At 37.0% G+C, this 19,251-nt stretch overlaps 1 protein-coding gene across 6 annotated transcripts in view; it reads left to right on the top strand.

Annotated features, from left to right (window-relative positions):
* Positions 1-19,251, top strand: part of LOC308247757 (sodium channel protein type 2 subunit alpha) — a 129,826-nt gene that overhangs the window by 67,018 nt on the left and 43,557 nt on the right. For all 6 annotated transcript variants that reach the window (XM_080667277.1, XM_080667275.1, XM_080667276.1 and 3 more), the window contains 3 exons: positions 7,016-7,189; positions 8,452-8,808; positions 11,136-11,615. In XM_080667277.1, coding sequence (XP_080523403.1) covers positions 7,016-7,189; positions 8,452-8,808; positions 11,136-11,615 — 1,011 coding nt within the window. The remainder of the gene's footprint in view (positions 1-7,015; positions 7,190-8,451; positions 8,809-11,135; positions 11,616-19,251) is intronic.

The raw sequence follows: 19,251 nt of genomic DNA, 5'->3' as shown, positions 1-19,251 counted from the left end.
ATAGAAATTCCCTTTGCCTGATAAAGTGGTATCTGTACAGCTTTGTCTGGTGCTAATTAAGTACAGGGTTTGAGGGGCAAATGACAGAAATTATAACTTTTCTAGGAGAGGCTCAGCTTGTTAGAAGAAAGGGTTGTTTAACTTAAAACAAATCAATAGAAATTATCTAATTTGAACAGCAGAAAATAATGAAAGAAAAAATGGGAGAAACCAAGATGGCAGCATAGGTAAACACCTAATCTGCTGCTTCGCACAGCAATATCAAAACTACAACTAAAAGACAAAACGGACACCATCCAGAACCACAGGAAAGCTGGCTGAGTGGAAATTCTACAACTAGAAGGAAAGAGGAAAGCACATTGAGAATCAGAGGAGTTACAAAAGGCTGAGGTACAGAGTCGTGTGAGCCGGTAGAGAGGACCGGCGACTGAGTGCATGGGTAGCTGAGTACACGGCTGGCTTTCTAAAGTGGGAGGGAGACGGAAGCTCCAGACTGCGCTGAACTCCAGTTCCAGGCGAGTTTCTGGGAACCCAGATTCATTTGGGGAGAAACTGGACTGTCAGGAAAAGAGAAAGCACACTGAGACTCAGGGGAGCTGCGGAAGACAGAGGTCCGGAGGCATGCGCATGCAGAGAGGACTGACTGCTGAGTGCACAGGCAGCTGAGTGTACGGCTGGCTTTCTAAAGTGGGAGGGAGACGGAAGCTCCCAACTGCACTGAACTCCAGTTCAGGGTGAGTTACTGGGAACCCAGACCCATTCGGGGAGAAACTGTCTGGCAGTGGGCGAAACTTGAGGGCGGCTTTCTCTCAGAGGTGCTTACAGTGATTACTGAGGGTCACTGAGACCCAGGGGCCTCATATGGCAGGGCTGATGGGAAGCCAAGGCTGGCTGCTCCGCCCTGAAACTCCGCCCCATCGAAGCTGAGCACAGAGGCTTTTGCAATTTTGCAAGTCTTGTCCCATAAGGGTGTCTCCAGCACAGAAGTTCTCCCAGCGTAGACACAGCTGATCCTCACAGCCAATTGACCTGGAGGTCAATTCCTCCCAGTGATACCAACAACAATCAAGACTTAACTACAACAAGGCTGTACACACAGTCCACAAAGGGGTGCACCAAGCGTGTTCACCTCAGGTAACTGGGGAGGCTGAGCCACTGTGCCCTAGAGGACACCTACCAAACAAAGCTACTCTACCAACTCAGGGAAGCAGCGAAAATGTGGAGACAAAGAAACAGATCACAAATGAAAGAAATGGAGGAAAGCAAATGACTGGATATAGAGTTCAAAACCACAGTTATAAGGTTTTTCAAGAATCTCCTAGAAAAGGCCGATAAATTTAGCAAGACCCTCGAGGATATGAAAAAGAACCAACTAGAAATTAAACCTACACTGACTGAAATAAAAAATATTATACAGAGACCTAACAGCAGACTAGAGGAATGCAAGAATCAAGTCAGAGATTTGAAATACAAAGAAGCAAAAAACACTCAACCGGAAAAGCAAAAAGAAAAAAGAATCCAAAAATTTGAAGATAGTGTAAGGAGCCTCTGGGACAACTTCAAGCGTACCAACATCTGAATTATGGGGGTGCCATAAGAAGAGAGAGAGCAAGATACTGAAAACCTATTTGAAGGAATAATGACTGAAAACTTCTCCCACCTGGTGAAAGAAATAGACTTACAAGTCAAGGAAGTGCACAGAAACCCAAACAAAAGGAACCCAAAGAGGACCACACCAAGACACATCATAATTAAAATGCCAAGAGCAAAAGACAAAGAGAGAATATTAAAAGCAGCAAGAGAAAAACAGTTAATTACCTACAAGGGAGCACCCATATGACTGTCAGCTGATTTCTCAACAGAAACTATGCAGGCCAGATGGGAGTGGCAAGAAATACTCAAAGTGATAAATAGCAAGAACCTACAACCAAGATTACTCTACCCAGCAAAGCTATCATTCAGAACTGAAGGTCAGATAAAGAGCTTCACAGATAAGAAAAAGCTAAAGGAGTTCATCACCACCAAACCAGTATTATATAAAATGCTGAAAGGTATTCTTTAAGAAGAGGAAGAAGAAGAAAAAGGTAAAGAGAAAAATTATGAACAACAAATACATGTCTATCAACAAGTGAATCTAAAAATCAAGTGAATAAAAAATCTGATGAACAGAATAAACTGGTGAATATAATAGAATCAGGGGCATAGAAGGGGAGTGGACTGACAATTCTTGGGGAGAAAGGGGTGTTGGGGGTGCAGGAAGAGACTGGACAAAAATCGTACACCTATGGATGAGGACAGTGTGGGGGAGGTAAGGGCAGAGGATGGGCTGGGAACCGGGTGGAGGTGAGCTATGGGGAGAAAAAAGAGGAACGATTGTAATAATCTGAACAATAAAGATTTATTTAATTAAAAAAAGAAAGAAAGAAAAAATGAATTTGAGTCTCACTAATCTGTAGAATACTATTGAGTGGCCTATTCTATATATACTAGAAGCCCGATGCACAAAGATTCATGCTAGAATGGGCTTTCCTTTCCCTGGCTGCCGGCACCACCTTTCCACTCCGGCCCAGACCCTTTCCCCTCAGGCCTTAGAGCTGCCGCTTTCTGCTCTGGGAGCCGCTTCTTTCCACTCCGGCCCTGCCTTCCCATGCTGCCCAGAGGCCCTGAGAGACGTGGGTGGGGCAGAACGCCTGCATTGTCGCCATGGCGATGATGCAAGCGTCCCGCCCCCATCACTCGGCGCCTTTGTATGCAAATTAACCGCCATCTTTGTTGGGTTAATTTGCATATCACTTCTGATTGGCTGGTGGTGTAGCAGAGGTATGGTCATTTTACATGTTTGTCAGTTATTAGGTAAGATAAAAGGCTAATATGCTAAGTGTCCAACTGTCTTACTGGTTGCTATGACATGCACTGACAACTAGGTGGCAGATGCTCAATGCAGGAGCTGCCATGACACACACTGGCCATTTACAGAGAAATGGCACTGCAGACCTGGCACCCACAAAGCAACACTTGACTTCCCACAAGTGGGACACAGGCCTCACCACTACCCTGAAGCAGCAACCCACCAAATCACAGCTGATGCTGCTGAGACCGCATGGCGCAAAATGAGGCCCACAGCCTAGCCCTGCCCAGAAACTGTGGCTGTGGGCACCAGGTAATGATGTCATACAGCAATGCCTGGCTTCCTCTCCCTAGAGCAGGGGTCCTCAAACTTTTTAAACAGGGGGCCAGTTCACTGTCCCTCAGACCATTGGAGGGCCAGACTATAGTTTAAAAAAAAAAACTATGAACAAATTCCTATGCGCACTGCAGGCATGGGACGAGTTAGCTGCTAAGCAGGACAGGCAGTGGCACCCAGCGGGCCAGATAAATGTCCTCGGCGGGCCGCATGTGGCCCGCGGGCCGTAGTTTGAGGACACCTGCCCTAGAGACTAGCCTCCTTGCAGTTTCTTTAGCCCAGGAACATGACTTGCTTTATAGCCAGGTGGGAACATTTACACTTTAACCAAATGGCTGTGAAGCATTTTCCCATGCCTCATCTCATTTGATCCTCACAGAAGTCCTGGAGTAGGTAGATAGGAGATTTGGTGGAATCCTATTTATTATTTTTCATTAGCTGGAAAATTGAGATTTAGAAAGCTTAGAAATTTGACCTGACTGAAAAGGAGTATGAAATGGTGGACCTGGAAAATGACTTCAGGTTTTCTCACTGCGCAGAATATAGTCAAACACTGCTGCAGTTAAATATTTTACCTTTTGTTTTCCCTGCATGATCTACAATAATAATCTGCTTGGTGTTGATATTTACTGCTGTTTGTGTTGCTGACAATTACCTAAAAGAGAAGTTGGGGTGCTTCACTGGGCTGGAAAAACTTTTAGCTAAATCAGAAAGAAGGTCTAATTAAGCAAGTTTATCCTATCTAATAAAAGAGTAATATGCAAATTGACCATACCTCCACTACACCCACAAGCCACGCCCACCAGACAATCAGGAGTGAGTATGCAAATTAACCCAACCAAGATGGCTGTGGCCAAGGAGCGAGCAGGAGGCTTGGGTTTCCCCGGCAATGGAGGAAGCCAAGCTTCCTGCACACCCTGGCCAGCCCAGGCCTCCGCTCAAGGCTACAAAGTTTCCATTATAGAAGGTAAATAAATCCCAGATACCAGGGCCTCTGCTTGCATTGCCAGGGGACGTGGCCAGCCTGCAAACCACCACAGGCCCCTCGCCCAGACTGCCCCACCCCCAAGGGAACCCCCACACTGATCTGGGACACCCTTCAGGGCAAACCAGCTGGCCCCACCTGTGCACCAGGCCTCTATCCTATCTAATAAAAGAGTAATATGTAAATTGACCATCACTTCAACACACAAGATGGCTGCCCCCATGTGGACACAAGATGGCCACCACAAGATGGCCAGCAGGGGAGAAAGTTGTGGGTGATCAGGCCAGCAGGAAAGGGCAGTTGGGGGGGACCAGGCCTGCAAGGGAGGGCAGTTGGGGGTGACCAGGCTGGCAGAGGAGGGAAGTTGGGGGTGACCAGGCCTGCAGGAAAGGGCAGTTGGGGGAACCCAGGCCTGCAGGGGAGAGCAGTTGGGGGGTAACCAGACCTGCAGGGGAGGGCAGTTAGGGGTGACCAGGCCTGCAGGGGAGGACAGTTAGGGGTGACCAGGCCTGCAGGGGAGGGCAGTTAGGGGCAATCAGGCTGGCGGGGGAGCAGTTAGGCATCAATCAGGCTGGCAGGGGAGTGGTTAGGGGGTGATCAGGCTGGCAGGCAGAAGCAGTTAGGGGCAATCAGGAAGGCATGCAGACAAGCAGTTGGGAGCCAGCAGTCCTGGATTGTGAGAGCGATGTCCGACTGCCCGTTTAGGCCCGATCCCAGTGAGATCAGGCCTAAACGGGCAGTTGGACACCCCTCAGGGGTCCCAGATTAGAGAGGGTGCAGGTTGGGCTGAGGGAAACCCCCCCCCCCCGTGCACGAATTTCGTGCACCAGGCCTCTAGTTCTATATATAAAAGGCTAAGTTGACTCACACATGCATGATACATATAAAGCTCTCGCTGATACATTCATGTGGTTGACACTTCTATTATAGAGAAAGGGTGAATAGCTATATTAAAATATTTCCTCTAATTAATTTCCTTTCAGTGTGCATGAATTCATGCACCTGGCCACTAGTATTTGTATAAGAGAGACCCAGAAGGAGGAAAGAGAGAGAGTATGGAAGAAAACAAATATTTGAAAAAATAATGGACAAATTTTTTTTCCATTGAAAAATATTAACTTAGACATCTTAATTACAAATTATAAAATTTCAGTGAACATCAACAAGAATAAATATAAAGCAAAGTACATTGAGCACAGCTTAGTCAAGCTTCTGAAAAGAAACTTTCAAACAGACACAAGAAAAGTACTTTAAACAGTTATGCACCACATTTCAGTCATAGACAGACCAACCTACAATGGAAGTCTCATAAGATTATAATGGAGCTGAAAAATTCCTATCACCTGATGATGTCATAGTTATAGTATTGTCATAGTGCATTGCATTACATTACACAAATACCACTCTGTTGCAATTGCCAACAGTTTTCAATATAATGATATGCTGAGCAGGTTTGTAGCCTAAGAGTTGTAGGGAAACTGAATTTGTTACACAGAAATATGTCTCTCTTCCATAAGGATTATTTTATTTTAAACTAGTTAATTTTAAGAAACAGTAGACAAAGGGAGCTCTGTAGATGAAATAGAACCCTTTGCAAAAGACAATTACATTTGTAGAAGAATTTTCCATTTGTAAGGGTGCTTCCCTGCTATATCACAAAGAGGGGATGACCTTACCTCTAGAAATTCTTATCAATGTAGATGCAGAACACAAGGACTTAAACTTGCATAACAACCTTACCCCTGTTTACTGTGCTTTTCCTGGTAACCCTTCATAACTGACTCCCCTAACCTCCAGCATCTTCTTTTGTCTCTAGCTGCAGATGATATTTAAGGTGGTGGCTTCAGCCATTTTGGTTTCCCTGGGTGTCCTATGTATACGTGCTATTAAACATTTGTTTGTTTTCTCCTGTTAATTTGTTTTATTACAGAAATGTCTCAGCCAAGACCCTAAAGGGTAGAGGAAAAAATTTTTTCTCCCCTACAGAACAATAGGGTATAATATGCAGCCTGGGTGTGTAGTAGGCTATGTCACTAGGTTTGTGCAAGTGCACTCTTTGAGGTTCACACAACAACAAAATTGCCTTCGGACACATTTCTCAGAATGCATGCTTGTCCTTAAGCAGCACATGACTGTAATACACAAGGGACTAACATCTCACTGGAAACAATTAAGGCCCTAAAAAAGCAACCTGGTGAAAGAAAGAAAAAAAAATAAAAGTTAATTTTAAAGAAAGGGCCTTTCATTTGATCTTTATATATTATACATACATACTTTATATGGATCTTTTAAAACTGAGAAACAAAATATCAATTGATTAAGTTGTACACAAAGAAAATGGAGAATGGAAAATGCAGCTTATAGTGGCTGGGCATTATTAATTTTTATTAAAAAAATTTCAGCATTCTTACCATCTGAAGGGTGAGTGGTGACCATGTTTATTACATAGGGTTGTTAAGTGCATTCTTAGCATTAGCCTTGCCTATGGGGCGATGGGAGAAACTAACTATTAGGTAAGCATTTGGTGAGTTTTTGGAAGGCTAGAGAGAGCAAAGGCAGAGTCAGGCAGTTAACCACAATGAGTTAGCTGAGCCTTTCATATAAGAATGTAAAAATAAGAATATTAATTTTATTATCTTAACTCATGTGCTCTTTATCTCTTGATAAACCTTAAACATAATAAACAATTAAATATTGATTTGAATACAAACCATTTGAGGGAATAGTTTGCTGGACTTAAACTGATTTTTAAAATACAGAATTATGATTTGTTGACAGTAAATTACTCAATAAATTTTTTATGTTGTTAAGATTATTCACTCATGTAATAAACGTTTCTCATGTAGGTCTTCACTGGGATCTTCACCGCAGAAATGTTTCTCAAGATCATTGCCATGGATCCCTATTATTACTTTCAGGAAGGCTGGAATATTTTTGATGGTTTCATCGTGAGCCTTAGTTTAATGGAACTTGGTTTGGCAAACGTGGAAGGATTGTCAGTTCTTCGATCATTTCGGCTGGTAAATTAATTGGAAGTATCCATAATAGTTTTATAATTAATTTAATTTGTTTCCACTCTTTCTAGTAACCATTATGGTATTTTACATGGTCACAACATTATCTGAATACATTTTAAAAACAAACCAGATTGCTCCAACCAACTGAGCCACGATTAGTCTCAAGAACGTGTTCTGAAGTCTGTTTAGAATTTCCCTTACCACTTTCAAATTTCACATTTGAGTAGAGATCTTTAGAGCTATGGTCTTTTCCCCCAGTCTTCACAGAGAGCTGTGGATCTAATTTGAAGTCAGAAGAATACAAAGAAATAGAATAAATGTTAGAAATTATTACATAAAAGTAAATATGGGCAGCTATTTTTAAAAAATGTTTAGCAAATTGTTGTGATAATGTGATGCAGTTTAAGGAAATAGGAAGCATAATATCATTAGCATCTTGCTTAGAATGTCAGGTTTTTTGTATTAATTATCCTCTGGGAATAAATTAAACATTATGGTACTTACATTTGATTCTTTGAGTCACTTAGATGCCATTAAATAATACACTACCATTGGCCTGACATTTGTTGAAGCATCAGAAATAAAATGTTGCTGCTATTTAACCATAAATGGTATTTTAGAGGCCTCTATGAGCTAAAACAAAAATGAGTCAGGCACAGTGGTGGAGAGCCATTTACACACTCTAATGAGTTGTTGATTAATTAAATCACTGAAGACATAAAGATTGACAAAATGCAGCTTTTACTTAAGTCCAAGTATTTCTTCTTTGAATATAATAAATCTTTAAAATATAGCTTAATATTACAGTAAGCTAAAGATACAGTAAGATTAAAGCAATCTAAATTTTTAAAAATTAGTTGTTTTTCTCTTGTACATTATGTAATTTGTTTTAATTTTATCTGCATCTTTGCATTTTAACATGATATTTTAAGTACACTGAAAAAATATATCCACTTCCAGTTGTTATATATTGAGAGCCTCTACTTCTCTGAAACAGTCTTAGTTAAATACCTCAGTTCCTTTCAAAAAAACAAAAGGAGTATTACATGTGTTTATATAAGATTCTGGGGAATTTCGTGTATCTATTTCTAAATGAATAGTGCCCTATGATAGAAAAAATAAGCTGATAACACTTGCTAGATAATAGTTTGACACACAAATAATTCATCACCCTACAATTGAGACATTGGAGATTTTCCACATAAATAGATTTATAGATTCTTTAGAAGACAGGGCAGTAACAGCTTTCTTGATTTTGTTCCCAGCTCCGAGTTTTCAAGTTGGCAAAATCCTGGCCTACCCTGAATATGCTAATTAAGATCATTGGCAATTCAGTGGGGGCTCTGGGTAACCTCACCTTGGTGTTGGCCATCATCGTCTTCATTTTTGCTGTAGTCGGCATGCAGCTCTTTGGCAAGAGCTACAAAGAATGTGTCTGCAAGATTTCCAACGACTGTGAACTTCCGCGCTGGCACATGCATGACTTCTTCCACTCCTTCCTGATTGTGTTCCGCGTGCTGTGTGGAGAGTGGATAGAGACCATGTGGGACTGCATGGAGGTCGCTGGCCAAACCATGTGCCTTACTGTCTTCATGATGGTCATGGTCATTGGAAACCTAGTGGTATGTAAAAAGTTTTTCTCATTTTCAGTAAAATATAATGTAGCCATATATAAAACTATGTTTAACTGAGGAATGTTTTATATGTTATTTTTTGTATCAAGGCCAGTTCCAATTCTCAATTATTCATTATTTCAGGAACTAGGTATAGTTTATACTATCAAAATTCACATAAGCATTTTTATTTATTTGTTTTTCTTTGTTGATTAAGGTATTACATATTTGTCCTTATACCCCCATTGCCTCCCCCACCCCCTCATGCCCTTACACCCCTGGTGCCTGTGTCCATTGGTTAGGCTTATATGCATACATACAAGCCTTTGGTTGATCTCTCCCCCTTACCCCTGCCTTCCCCTACCTTCCCTCTGAGGTTTGACAGTCTGATCGATGCTTCTCTGTCTCTGTTTTTGTTCATCAGTTTATGGTGTTCATTATATTCCATAAATGAGTTAGATCATGTGATATTTATCTTTCTGACTGGCTTATTTCACTTAGCATAATGCTCTCCAGTTCCATCCATGCTGTTGCAAATGGTAAGAATTCCTTCTTTTTTACCACAGTATAGTATTCCATTGTGTAGATCTACCACAGTTTTTTAATCCACTCATCTGCTGATGGGCACTTAGGCTGTTTCTAAATCTTAGCTATGGTAAGTTGTGCTGCTGTGAACATAGGGGTGCATATATCCTTTCTGATTAGTGTTTCTAGTTTCTTGGGATATATTCCTAGGAGTGGGAGATCACACATAAGTATTTTTAGAAGTGTTTTAATTATTATTTTTTTCTTATTGAGAGACAATTGACATATATAACATAAATTTTTTTCACATCATATGGGTAATGTGCCATTGTAACAAGGTTTCAGGGAGGCATATCTCACACAAGAGCATGAACACCCAATCATCATGCTTATGAACTACAAAAGGATCTATAACGAACTCTTAAGATACGTTTTGAGCCAAAGTTGTTCTTCATCACTAAAACCTCCTATTAGTCATGGAGAAGGCCATTTCTGGCTTTTATCTTTCAGTTCTTATGCTAAAGCATGGAAGAATTACTAAGAACAGCCCCTCATTTCATTTATAAGTACTTGGAGTGTTTCAGATTTGAGTTTTCCACAAATTGAAGTTTAAAAAAAATTAGTGATTTTCTCAGTCCATTAAGATGAAGTCTTGGGTGCCTAAAACTAGAGTATGAGCAAGTAACATTGACTCAAGAATCACTTATTATCATGTCTCTGTAAAATGAACCATGCCCAGCACCTCTGTACTGATCCTGGAGGCCTGGGAAAGATGATAGGAAAATAAATATGGCACAGTGATAATATATTTGCTCGAACAGAAGTAAAAATAGGAAGTATCTAATACATGTCAAAGATATAAAAACAAAGTGCCATATGTCAAGTTCCCAAAATGGAAAAATTGCTTTAGAAAGACAAGGAAAGGTTTTGTCAAGGAATTTGGACTTGAAATATCTTTAATTGAGGTGTAAGTTTTAACTTGGTAGGAAGAAAGGTTGACATATCTATTTTGAGTTGTCCAGACATAATAGCTCCACAAAATTTTACATGAATCAAAATGTGTTAGTATTCTTTTCACACACTCATACCAATGAGGCCTATTTTTGGAGATGAGATTTATAGACTAATTACTGGTCTTATTCATGGAAATACCTTTATTCCACAATCTTAAACTCAATGTTAGCATCATCATTATTTTATAATAAACATTTATTTGTAATATTTTCAACCATTGTATAAATATAGTGGCCTTGATTTTCTGAACCAAAAAACAAATAATCTTGTTTTTGATCTAGTAAGAGGTATATTTTTTTTCCTAATTTGGCAACTTATCTAGGCAGAAAAATTGGTATAAATACATAAAAATCAAAGCATATTTAAATATATTAGAATCATCTTTGGTTTTAAAAATAAAATCATAATAAATTATTATTGTCCTAGATAATCCAGGTTACATGAGCAAAATTGTTTGCATCCCAATTAAACCTCTTTTTTTTCTTTTCATTGTACTATTATCTGCATAACTAAGATTTCTCTTTTTGAAAGAAACTTAATATAGATACATTATGCAACAATGGCTTCAGTAATTTTGCAATGATTAAAAAGGAAATTATGTTAATAGCATCATTTTATATTAGCCAGGTATTTATTTCATTCACATTTTTTTTTTCAGGATAGTTGATGATGAACTAGAAAAAAAGAAATTAAGTTTATGAAAAAATTAAGTTTAAGAATAATTTTGGAAAAATTAAAGTCAAGAACCATTGAAGTGACAGAATGTTTTGATCACCTAATTTCCTATTGTGTTTTAGGTTCTGAACCTCTTCCTGGCCTTGCTTTTGAGTTCATTCAGTTCTGACAACCTTGCTGCCACTGATGATGATAATGAAATGAACAATCTCCAGATTGCTGTGGGAAGGATGCAGAGAGGAATTGATTATGTTAAAAGAAAAGCACATGAATTTATTCAGAAAGCCATTGTTAGAAAGCAGAAAGCTTTAGATGAGATTAAACCTCTTGAAGATCTGAATAACAAAAAAGACAGCTGTATTTCCAACCATACCACCATAGAAATAGGCAAAGATCTCAATTATCTCAAAGATGGGAATGGAACTACCAGCGGCATAGGCAGCAGTGTAGAAAAATATGTCGTGGATGAAAGTGATTACATGTCATTTATAAACAACCCCAGCCTTACTGTGACTGTACCAATTGCTGTTGGAGAATCTGACTTTGAAAATTTAAATACTGAAGAATTCAGCAGCGAGTCAGATATGGAGGAAAGCAAAGAGGTAGGAGTTTTTAAATAAGAAGATATTTTGGTATTAAGCTTTAAAATATCAAACTATTTAAAAATTATGTTTTCTTTCAATAAGAAAATAGGAAATATCAATTGATACATTTTCTATGGCAAATTGGTGATATATCAATGATCTATTAAAATATAGCTAGAAAAGTAATCTGTTGACTAATTTTTCAAGTATTTACTATTTTGAATTATTGATAATATTAAAAATCAGATTAATATGAATTTTTCTAAGTATTTAAATATAAATTTAGATTTGTAAAAATGCCTCAGATTATCCGCTTTCTTCCTTATAATTATCCCAAAATGATGTTCTTTTTTTATATGTATCAAAAATACTTTGTGAGAAGGTAAGTTCCAATTCTGATTTTGCTATATTCTTGGCTCTTAGGAAATACTTCATAAAATGTGATTTTATTTAGTTTGCATAACATATTTATTCATGGAAAATCTGATTGTAATCTTGGCTTGATATTAACATATACTTTCATATTTTGTGAAGTAAATAATTTTTTAAGGAAATGAAGATATTGATGAGGAATCACACTGAAAAATATTTGTAACTCTATTGAGCTCAGTGCCTGCATAATATTTTATAGAATGTAAAATTGTGCATTTAACAACTATAGTAAGAGTCTGGGTAGTTTAAAGTATTCTTTGATTTACCACGAGTATGAGTATCAGAGTATGTTTTTGTTTGTTTATAGGTTAATATGTGCAGAGTTGGGGTAAAGAGAAGAAGGAATTGAAATCCTCAGTATTTAATTGTTTCCCTATACAAAAATAGGGATGGCTTTCCCAGTAACAAAAGCTTGCATAAATAAATAAAAATACCAACCAAAACCAAAGTTGTATCCTTATTTGTCATTTGAATTGATTGGCAGGGAAAATAAAGACCTCTTTTACTGTTATCACTCACTCTAAGAAAGATAAATGACTTGGGAGAATTTGAAGCATTAAAGTATAAAATTTAAGTAGTGGAACAAGGTATAATTAGGAATCAGTTAACAAAAATTTTGGATAAGCATAGTTGGTTGGTCTATGCTGAAAGGGTAGGGCCTAATTTTTGGTATTTATATCACTAGAAGCTGAAGTCAGTGGTTAGAAAATAAAATTGGGTCATTACATTTTAATATCTATTTCCCTCTTGTTGTTTTGGCATTATACCTAACAGTTAATATTTCCCTTATAGAAAGGGAAGTAAATTTTTATTTTTATGTATGCTTAGAGTCTTATATAAACTAAGAATGAATTATAAATAATCAAATGTTGCAGCCCTCAGTCAGTTTAAGCTTTTGGCTAAGTTTGAGTATTTTTTGAGGTGTAGGTAACTTGACATCCAGTCTTCTTTTTTCAGAAATTTTAAAGCCTCAAGCTTTTCCAAAAGAACATGTATTGTGCCTCCCCTCAAAGCATTAGGTTTGACATTAGAGGAGCATCCAGTAAGCTGGGGCTTATAGCAGGAAAATCCAAACTGTCTTCCCAATTTTTCCTGTTATCATTAAATCTGTCATTTGTTTTCTGTATGAGTTAAGTACTCCAAAATAATATATGTGAACTCAGTACTTTGTAATTGGAGGCAGACAACTGATCTTCCCATTGTAAATAAAATTATTTTATTGCTTCAGCTATGGAGTCTTCTCAATACCTTCCCACCACAGAGATTGTTACCTGGGTGTTAAAATGTATTATTTGGAGAATTTTTCAATTATGGCTTCATTTCAAACTTCCTAAATATAAACTCATAAAAGATTAGGCAATAGTTTAGGAAGGGAATATGTGCAGGCTTTTATCTTTTGGTATTTAATGTGATAGGTCTATCACTAGAAAACAAAAGAGAATTGAAACAATCCCAATATTCCCACCTGAAATATGTTTTAGTCTTCAAGTTATTTTTATCTTGTCCTTTTCGTAGCTGGTGGGATGGGATTATGCTGTTCAATATTGCATGTAGAGTTGTAAGAAATGGTTGAGGCTTATTGATATTCTTTTCTAAGTGGTTAAAAATATTAAAGGGAAAAAATGAAGCACTTTTTAATTTTTGGAATGCCTAAGTGATTTCCTTTTTATAGGGCAGATTAACCTAAGTGGGCCAGAGGTTGTTTAGGTGCTTGAACTAAATACTCTTCTATTTTGTCTTTGCCAAATTTGCTGATTCTTTGATAGTTCGGTAGATTCTCTAGAGCATATAATTTTAAATTCATCATGATCATGCATGCTTTAACTCCTATGTTATTTTTACTATATTTAACGTGATTCCTTTTATACTTGGTGATTTTGAACAATTGATTTCTCTTGCGAGTTTTAATAATGTTGAAAGCATGCTTGATTTTTCAAAGTGAAATTTAGTAGTGCAATCTGGTGACCTTCACTGCTTACCATTCTTACTTCTCACAGGAGTAAAAAATCAAGCTGGAGCCATCAAGAATGCAGCGCTAGTGTTTTTTAACCAGCCAGAGGCTCGTGCCACCACTTTTACCCAGGTTACCCAAGCAAGTTGTACATATATAAATAGAATCAGTTTCTAAATGAATTTTGACTGGCCTGCATGTTACTCAGCTACATTCCTTGCCCATCCATTGGCAGTAAAATAAAAACATGCACAGCTTGCTCTTATGCTGATCAGGCAAGACTGGCAACCCAACTTTTAACAAATGATTTAGCTGCTAGTTTCCTTACATAGATTTTTAATGGAAATTATGCTCAGTGTAAAGTAAAAGTGCATGCCTTTATGGATTATTTAATTTCCATTTAACATTACAGAGTTTTTAACATGCTGAGGGCCTAAGGAGAAATGTAGGTGCTCTTTGAAAGACTCTGGCAGAAAAGCTTTCTCTTGCCATCCCCCCCTCTGTTCAATTTATTTTTCAATTACCCTTTTTTTAATATAGCCTCAATGAGTGTGCTTTGTTGGTAATTATTTTTGTTCAGTATCATATTAAGTTTTTCTGAAGGATAATCTGCAAATTAAAGCAATCCTTTATACATGTGCAAACTTCCTGAAGGATGCCTTTATGTTATAATAATGTAAATGAATTGGAATGTTTATGTTTTGACTGCTATCAGCATGGGTATAATTTTTATCTGCTTAATTTTAGAGAAAATAGCATTGCTTTATTTAGCAATTGACCAAAAGTATTTTGCATTTAGAATATGACCCCCTTGGAGATTCTGTTGTCTACCCCTAAAAACTCCTAAGACTGAAAAAAAAAAGAAATGTTTTTTTTATACAAAAAAAAAAAAAAAAAAAAAGAAAGTCTTATAGGTGGTATTTTCAGAAAGAAAATAGATCTGGAATCCATTTTCTTTATCCTATTGTTCCTCATTCCTTTGTGTTTTGTCTCTCCTGTATTTTCTCCTGAAAAATATTATTTAAATATGTCATGCAGACTCCTATACAGGAAAAAAAAAATCATTGTGAGCCCTGTTTCTTTGGTGTTTTTGAAAAGGAGGGACCTCCCTGTCATGTGACTACAGAAATGAAGGTTATCCCGTTCTGTGAGATCCATTTGGTGGATCTTTCATTTCCTGATGTTGAAGTCACATTCATGTGCTAAAATATGCTAACCAAATTACTGGATCTAATGATTTTTTTTTAAGATTATTAGTTTGTCACTTGGATGCAGTTTCCTCTCCTTCTGTCATCAAAACTATGAAACAACCCTACCTTACTCATATTTGCTTATTTGGAAGGAGAAATAATTGTGCTATTTACTTGTAGCATTCTCTTATCCTTTAGAGCAAAATATTCAGTCACTGGCACTCTAGATCCCATAAAAGGTAATGCCTCACATATTGGAGGAATGATATGTAAAATGAGCCCTTAGAAGTATCATTGCTCATGCTTTAACACATATACACAGGGACTAGAAGTATTTTTTTTCTTATTATATAGTAATTCTTCAGAAAAAGCACGGTATATGATTCCTTAGGTCTGGCTTGTTTTTCTGTTTCTTGAAAAGAGTCAAGGTTAGTTTCCTTATTCTCTGAGTATCCCATTTGCCGTGTGCCTTTGTTGAGAGGTAAATGAGGAAAAGCAAATTTGGCTGCAGTAAGTATAGAAAAACACAAACCAAATTGACTTCATTTATTCTCAACTCTCACATTACAGTTTCCAATTTTTTAATAAGTCTCTGATGCTCCCTTAGGAAACATTGTCAGTTTTCTACAAGAGTATGTATACATACTTGTTACCCATTGGGGCTACCGGCTGGGACCTCGGTTCTTTTCATCGACACAGAAAAGATTTTAAGGTCAACGAAAATGAAAGTAAAGCAAAATTGGGTTTATTGAAAATACATTACAAAGGAGGCACATGCCAGAAGAGAGAGAGACAGAGAGATTGGCCCCGAATTTCTGGGTTTAAAATGGAGGTTTTTCTGGATGGAGCCTTCGTTTGTATTCAGGGATGATTGCCAGAAACTATCTTTCTTCTGGGCATGCCCTTACCCAAAATGCATACAGAAAAACCCATAGGGGTGCGGGGTGAAAACCAAAATGCAAGTTTTTATTATAATTAGTCCAGGGCCTTAGTAAGGTCACATTGACATTGAGGTCATGTCGTTTTCCTCTGAGCTTGCACCAAGAAGCAGCTGGCTCCCAACTGCCAGTGGCAGTCTGAAGGCAATGTTGGTCTGACCCCAGTTCAGGTCCCCAGGGCAGGCCTCACCCCAGCCGCTCATGTCTAACTTCCTACCTAACATACTGAATTCTAATACTTAAGAAGTGGTGGGGGCGGGGTATGTATAGAAGGTTTGGGTAAGCAATAGTGGGATGAGTTCAATACAGCTATGATTTTATCCTGGAGAATGTGTAGTTCTCAAAGGCAAGTTTTCCAGTGGGATAGTGAGGAAGGGAGAAAGCAAGCTCTAAACAACCTGTAAGAACAAAATGAGTAAATATGTGTGTATTTGGGGCACTGGTAATCTGCTGAAGGGTAGGCCACAAAGGTTCCTTTTGCCATCCCAAGAAAGAGATTTAAGATCCTGAGATTCATAGATCAGAAAATTTGGTAATGTTTTCATTATAAAGAATAAAGTATTTTCTGGATAATGTAGTACATTAATAATGATACTTTTTATTTTTTCCATCTTCCTTATTTAAGAAGGTAACAAGGACTAAAGTGTAACTTTGGCCTTAAGCCTATCCCAAAGCAAGCAAGACCATCACTTTCATTGTTCCAGTGTTAAGATTTCTCATGTAAAATACCCAGAGGTGTCTTTAAGTACAGATTAGTACTAGGATCCCAGTGGGACAAAGGTTTGCCATTCTTAAAGACCAAAATGTTAGTTAGATATGAATACTTGATTTAATCTATACTTGAATGATCTTTTTATTTTTAAAAAATATTATTTTATTGACTCAGATTAAACTATACTAGTCTTTTTCCAAATTATATACAATGTTTACTAATTGAATTTTTAAAAAAATAACTTCATAATGAGAAACAAGTGTGCTTATGATAATCTTAATAGGAAGTAAAGTTTTCTCTCCCTTTTTCTATTTGATTAATTATTTTTATAAATACTTATACTTTCTGAAAAAAGGACAATTATTTTGGCACATTGATGTTTAATAATAATTTATCAATGATGTAGAAAGTAAAAGAAGTATATGTTTAAAAATACAAACTGATATTTGTGTCTTGACATTTATTTATTAGATCACTAAGCAAAATATGGTTTTGCTCTGCTTAACTCCTAAAACTAGGATTGCCAAGCTCTTAGAAGAATCCAGGTTTTAAATAATATGAGCCCTATAGTGAAGTTTGCACTTTAAAAATGTTTAATATTTACATTTAAAAGTAAATGCTTGCCAATGCTATTCATAGCAAATAAAAATTTGCTATTCCTGTTTGATATCTTAACTATCCTGACATTGGATTCTTATTTTGTTAAAGTTTAATCAGATAAGAGCTATGCTAACAATATCATTCAGTCTTCTTGTTTCCCAAGAAATAAGCTCAGACAATAAAAAGATAACCTACCTATCTAAATTTAGCTAGGAGAAGTAAAGAACATGTCAAGTACAGAACTTGAAACTATAGAACTGGTTTTATTTCTAGACAGTTAACATTTTGGTCTCTTACTCATGTAGCATTTTTTAGTGAACTATGCCTAGACTGAAGTAGGACAAGCAACATTAATTTGAAAATACTTTTTTAAGTGTATGAGGACTAATAGTTCCATATAATGATGTGTGTTTGACAGTTCTAATTGGTGAATTTTGTAGTTAGGATTGATTGTAATTATGACCTTATCTGAAACTGAAGATTTTTATAGTCTTAGATTCATTTGGTTTTCATAGTCACCTTACAAGTTTTAACTTTTAGTCAATATATTTTGTATGATTATGATATTTATCTCATGTGATTTAAGAAAGTCATTGAATTGAGATTATCTAGAAAGATTTTATAAGTCAGAATTTCAAAATATGAATATAACCTGAACTAATACTAAGTTCATGATCATGAGATATGGTAATTGACATATCATGAGAACTATTTTAAACCTACAATGTTTAATTACATGTTAAGTCTACTAAATGTTTTAAATTGATAAACATTAGGTTTACCTCTGAACCTTCAAAGAAATTCTCTAAGGAAAAATGGGGTACAGAAAATCTAGAGTCCAACTACTGACTCATTATGACTTTTGACAAGGTGATTTAAAGCCCCATTTCCTTCTCTAAATAGACACTGGAATGGTTGATGTTGAGGATGAATGTTCAGCCCAGATTCTTCATTTGTAAACCAAGTAAAGCTATTCAAGTAATTCATGAGAGAGTTAGGTCCTGTATTGTTCCACATCAGAGAGAAGATGGAGAAGGATGAGATTTCCTCTCCTTAAAGAGGCTCCATTCACTTGCTGGGACTGTAGATCCTTGTACATAGAGTGAAAAGAGAGAAAATATTGTCAGTGTTCGTTTTCCTGACTCCAGAGTTAAACTACAGTTTACTTTGTAGACTCATTTCAGGAATGAATAATTGGGAACCTGGTGTTGAGACAGCACTCTTAATTCTAAGAGTTGTTGGTCATTACTTACACAATTTAGAATATTGCAGGATTTGTGTTACTCTGCACCTTGAGTTAGAATATTATTTGTATGCACTTGAATGTGAAAGTATTAGATAGGAGGTATTAGAAATAGTGGTGGAATAAGATTCCATGTAATAGTCATTCATTTACTCAACAAACATTTATTAAACACAAACATTGATGATAAGTACTAGAGATATAGAGATGGTAAAAGCATATTTGTCTCAAAAAATTAAGTCTGGTGAGATATGTCTTCTAGAAATGCAAAATATTTTATGTGCACTTTTGAAAAAGTAATAACATGACCTTTAAGTACATACATATTTGGCTTCAATAAAAAAGCATCTAGCCCAGCCATCATGGCTCAGTTGTTGAGCATTGACCTATGAACCAGAAGGTCACAGTTTGATTCCCTGTCAGGGCACGTGTTTGGGTTGTGGGCTTGATCCCCAGTGGGGGGCATGCAGAAGGTAGCCAATCAATGACTCTCTCTTATTATTGATATTTCTCTCTCTCTCTCTCTCTCCCTCTCCCTTCCTCTCTGAAATCAATAAAAATATATTATTTTTTAAAAAGCATCTACCC

Source organism: Plecotus auritus (genome assembly GCF_963455305.1).
Source record: "Plecotus auritus genome assembly, chromosome: 5".
Classification (NCBI taxonomy): domain Eukaryota; kingdom Metazoa; phylum Chordata; class Mammalia; order Chiroptera; family Vespertilionidae; genus Plecotus; species Plecotus auritus.
The sequence above is the reverse complement of the archived record's forward strand: the minus strand, read 5'-3'. Positions and strand labels throughout refer to the sequence as shown.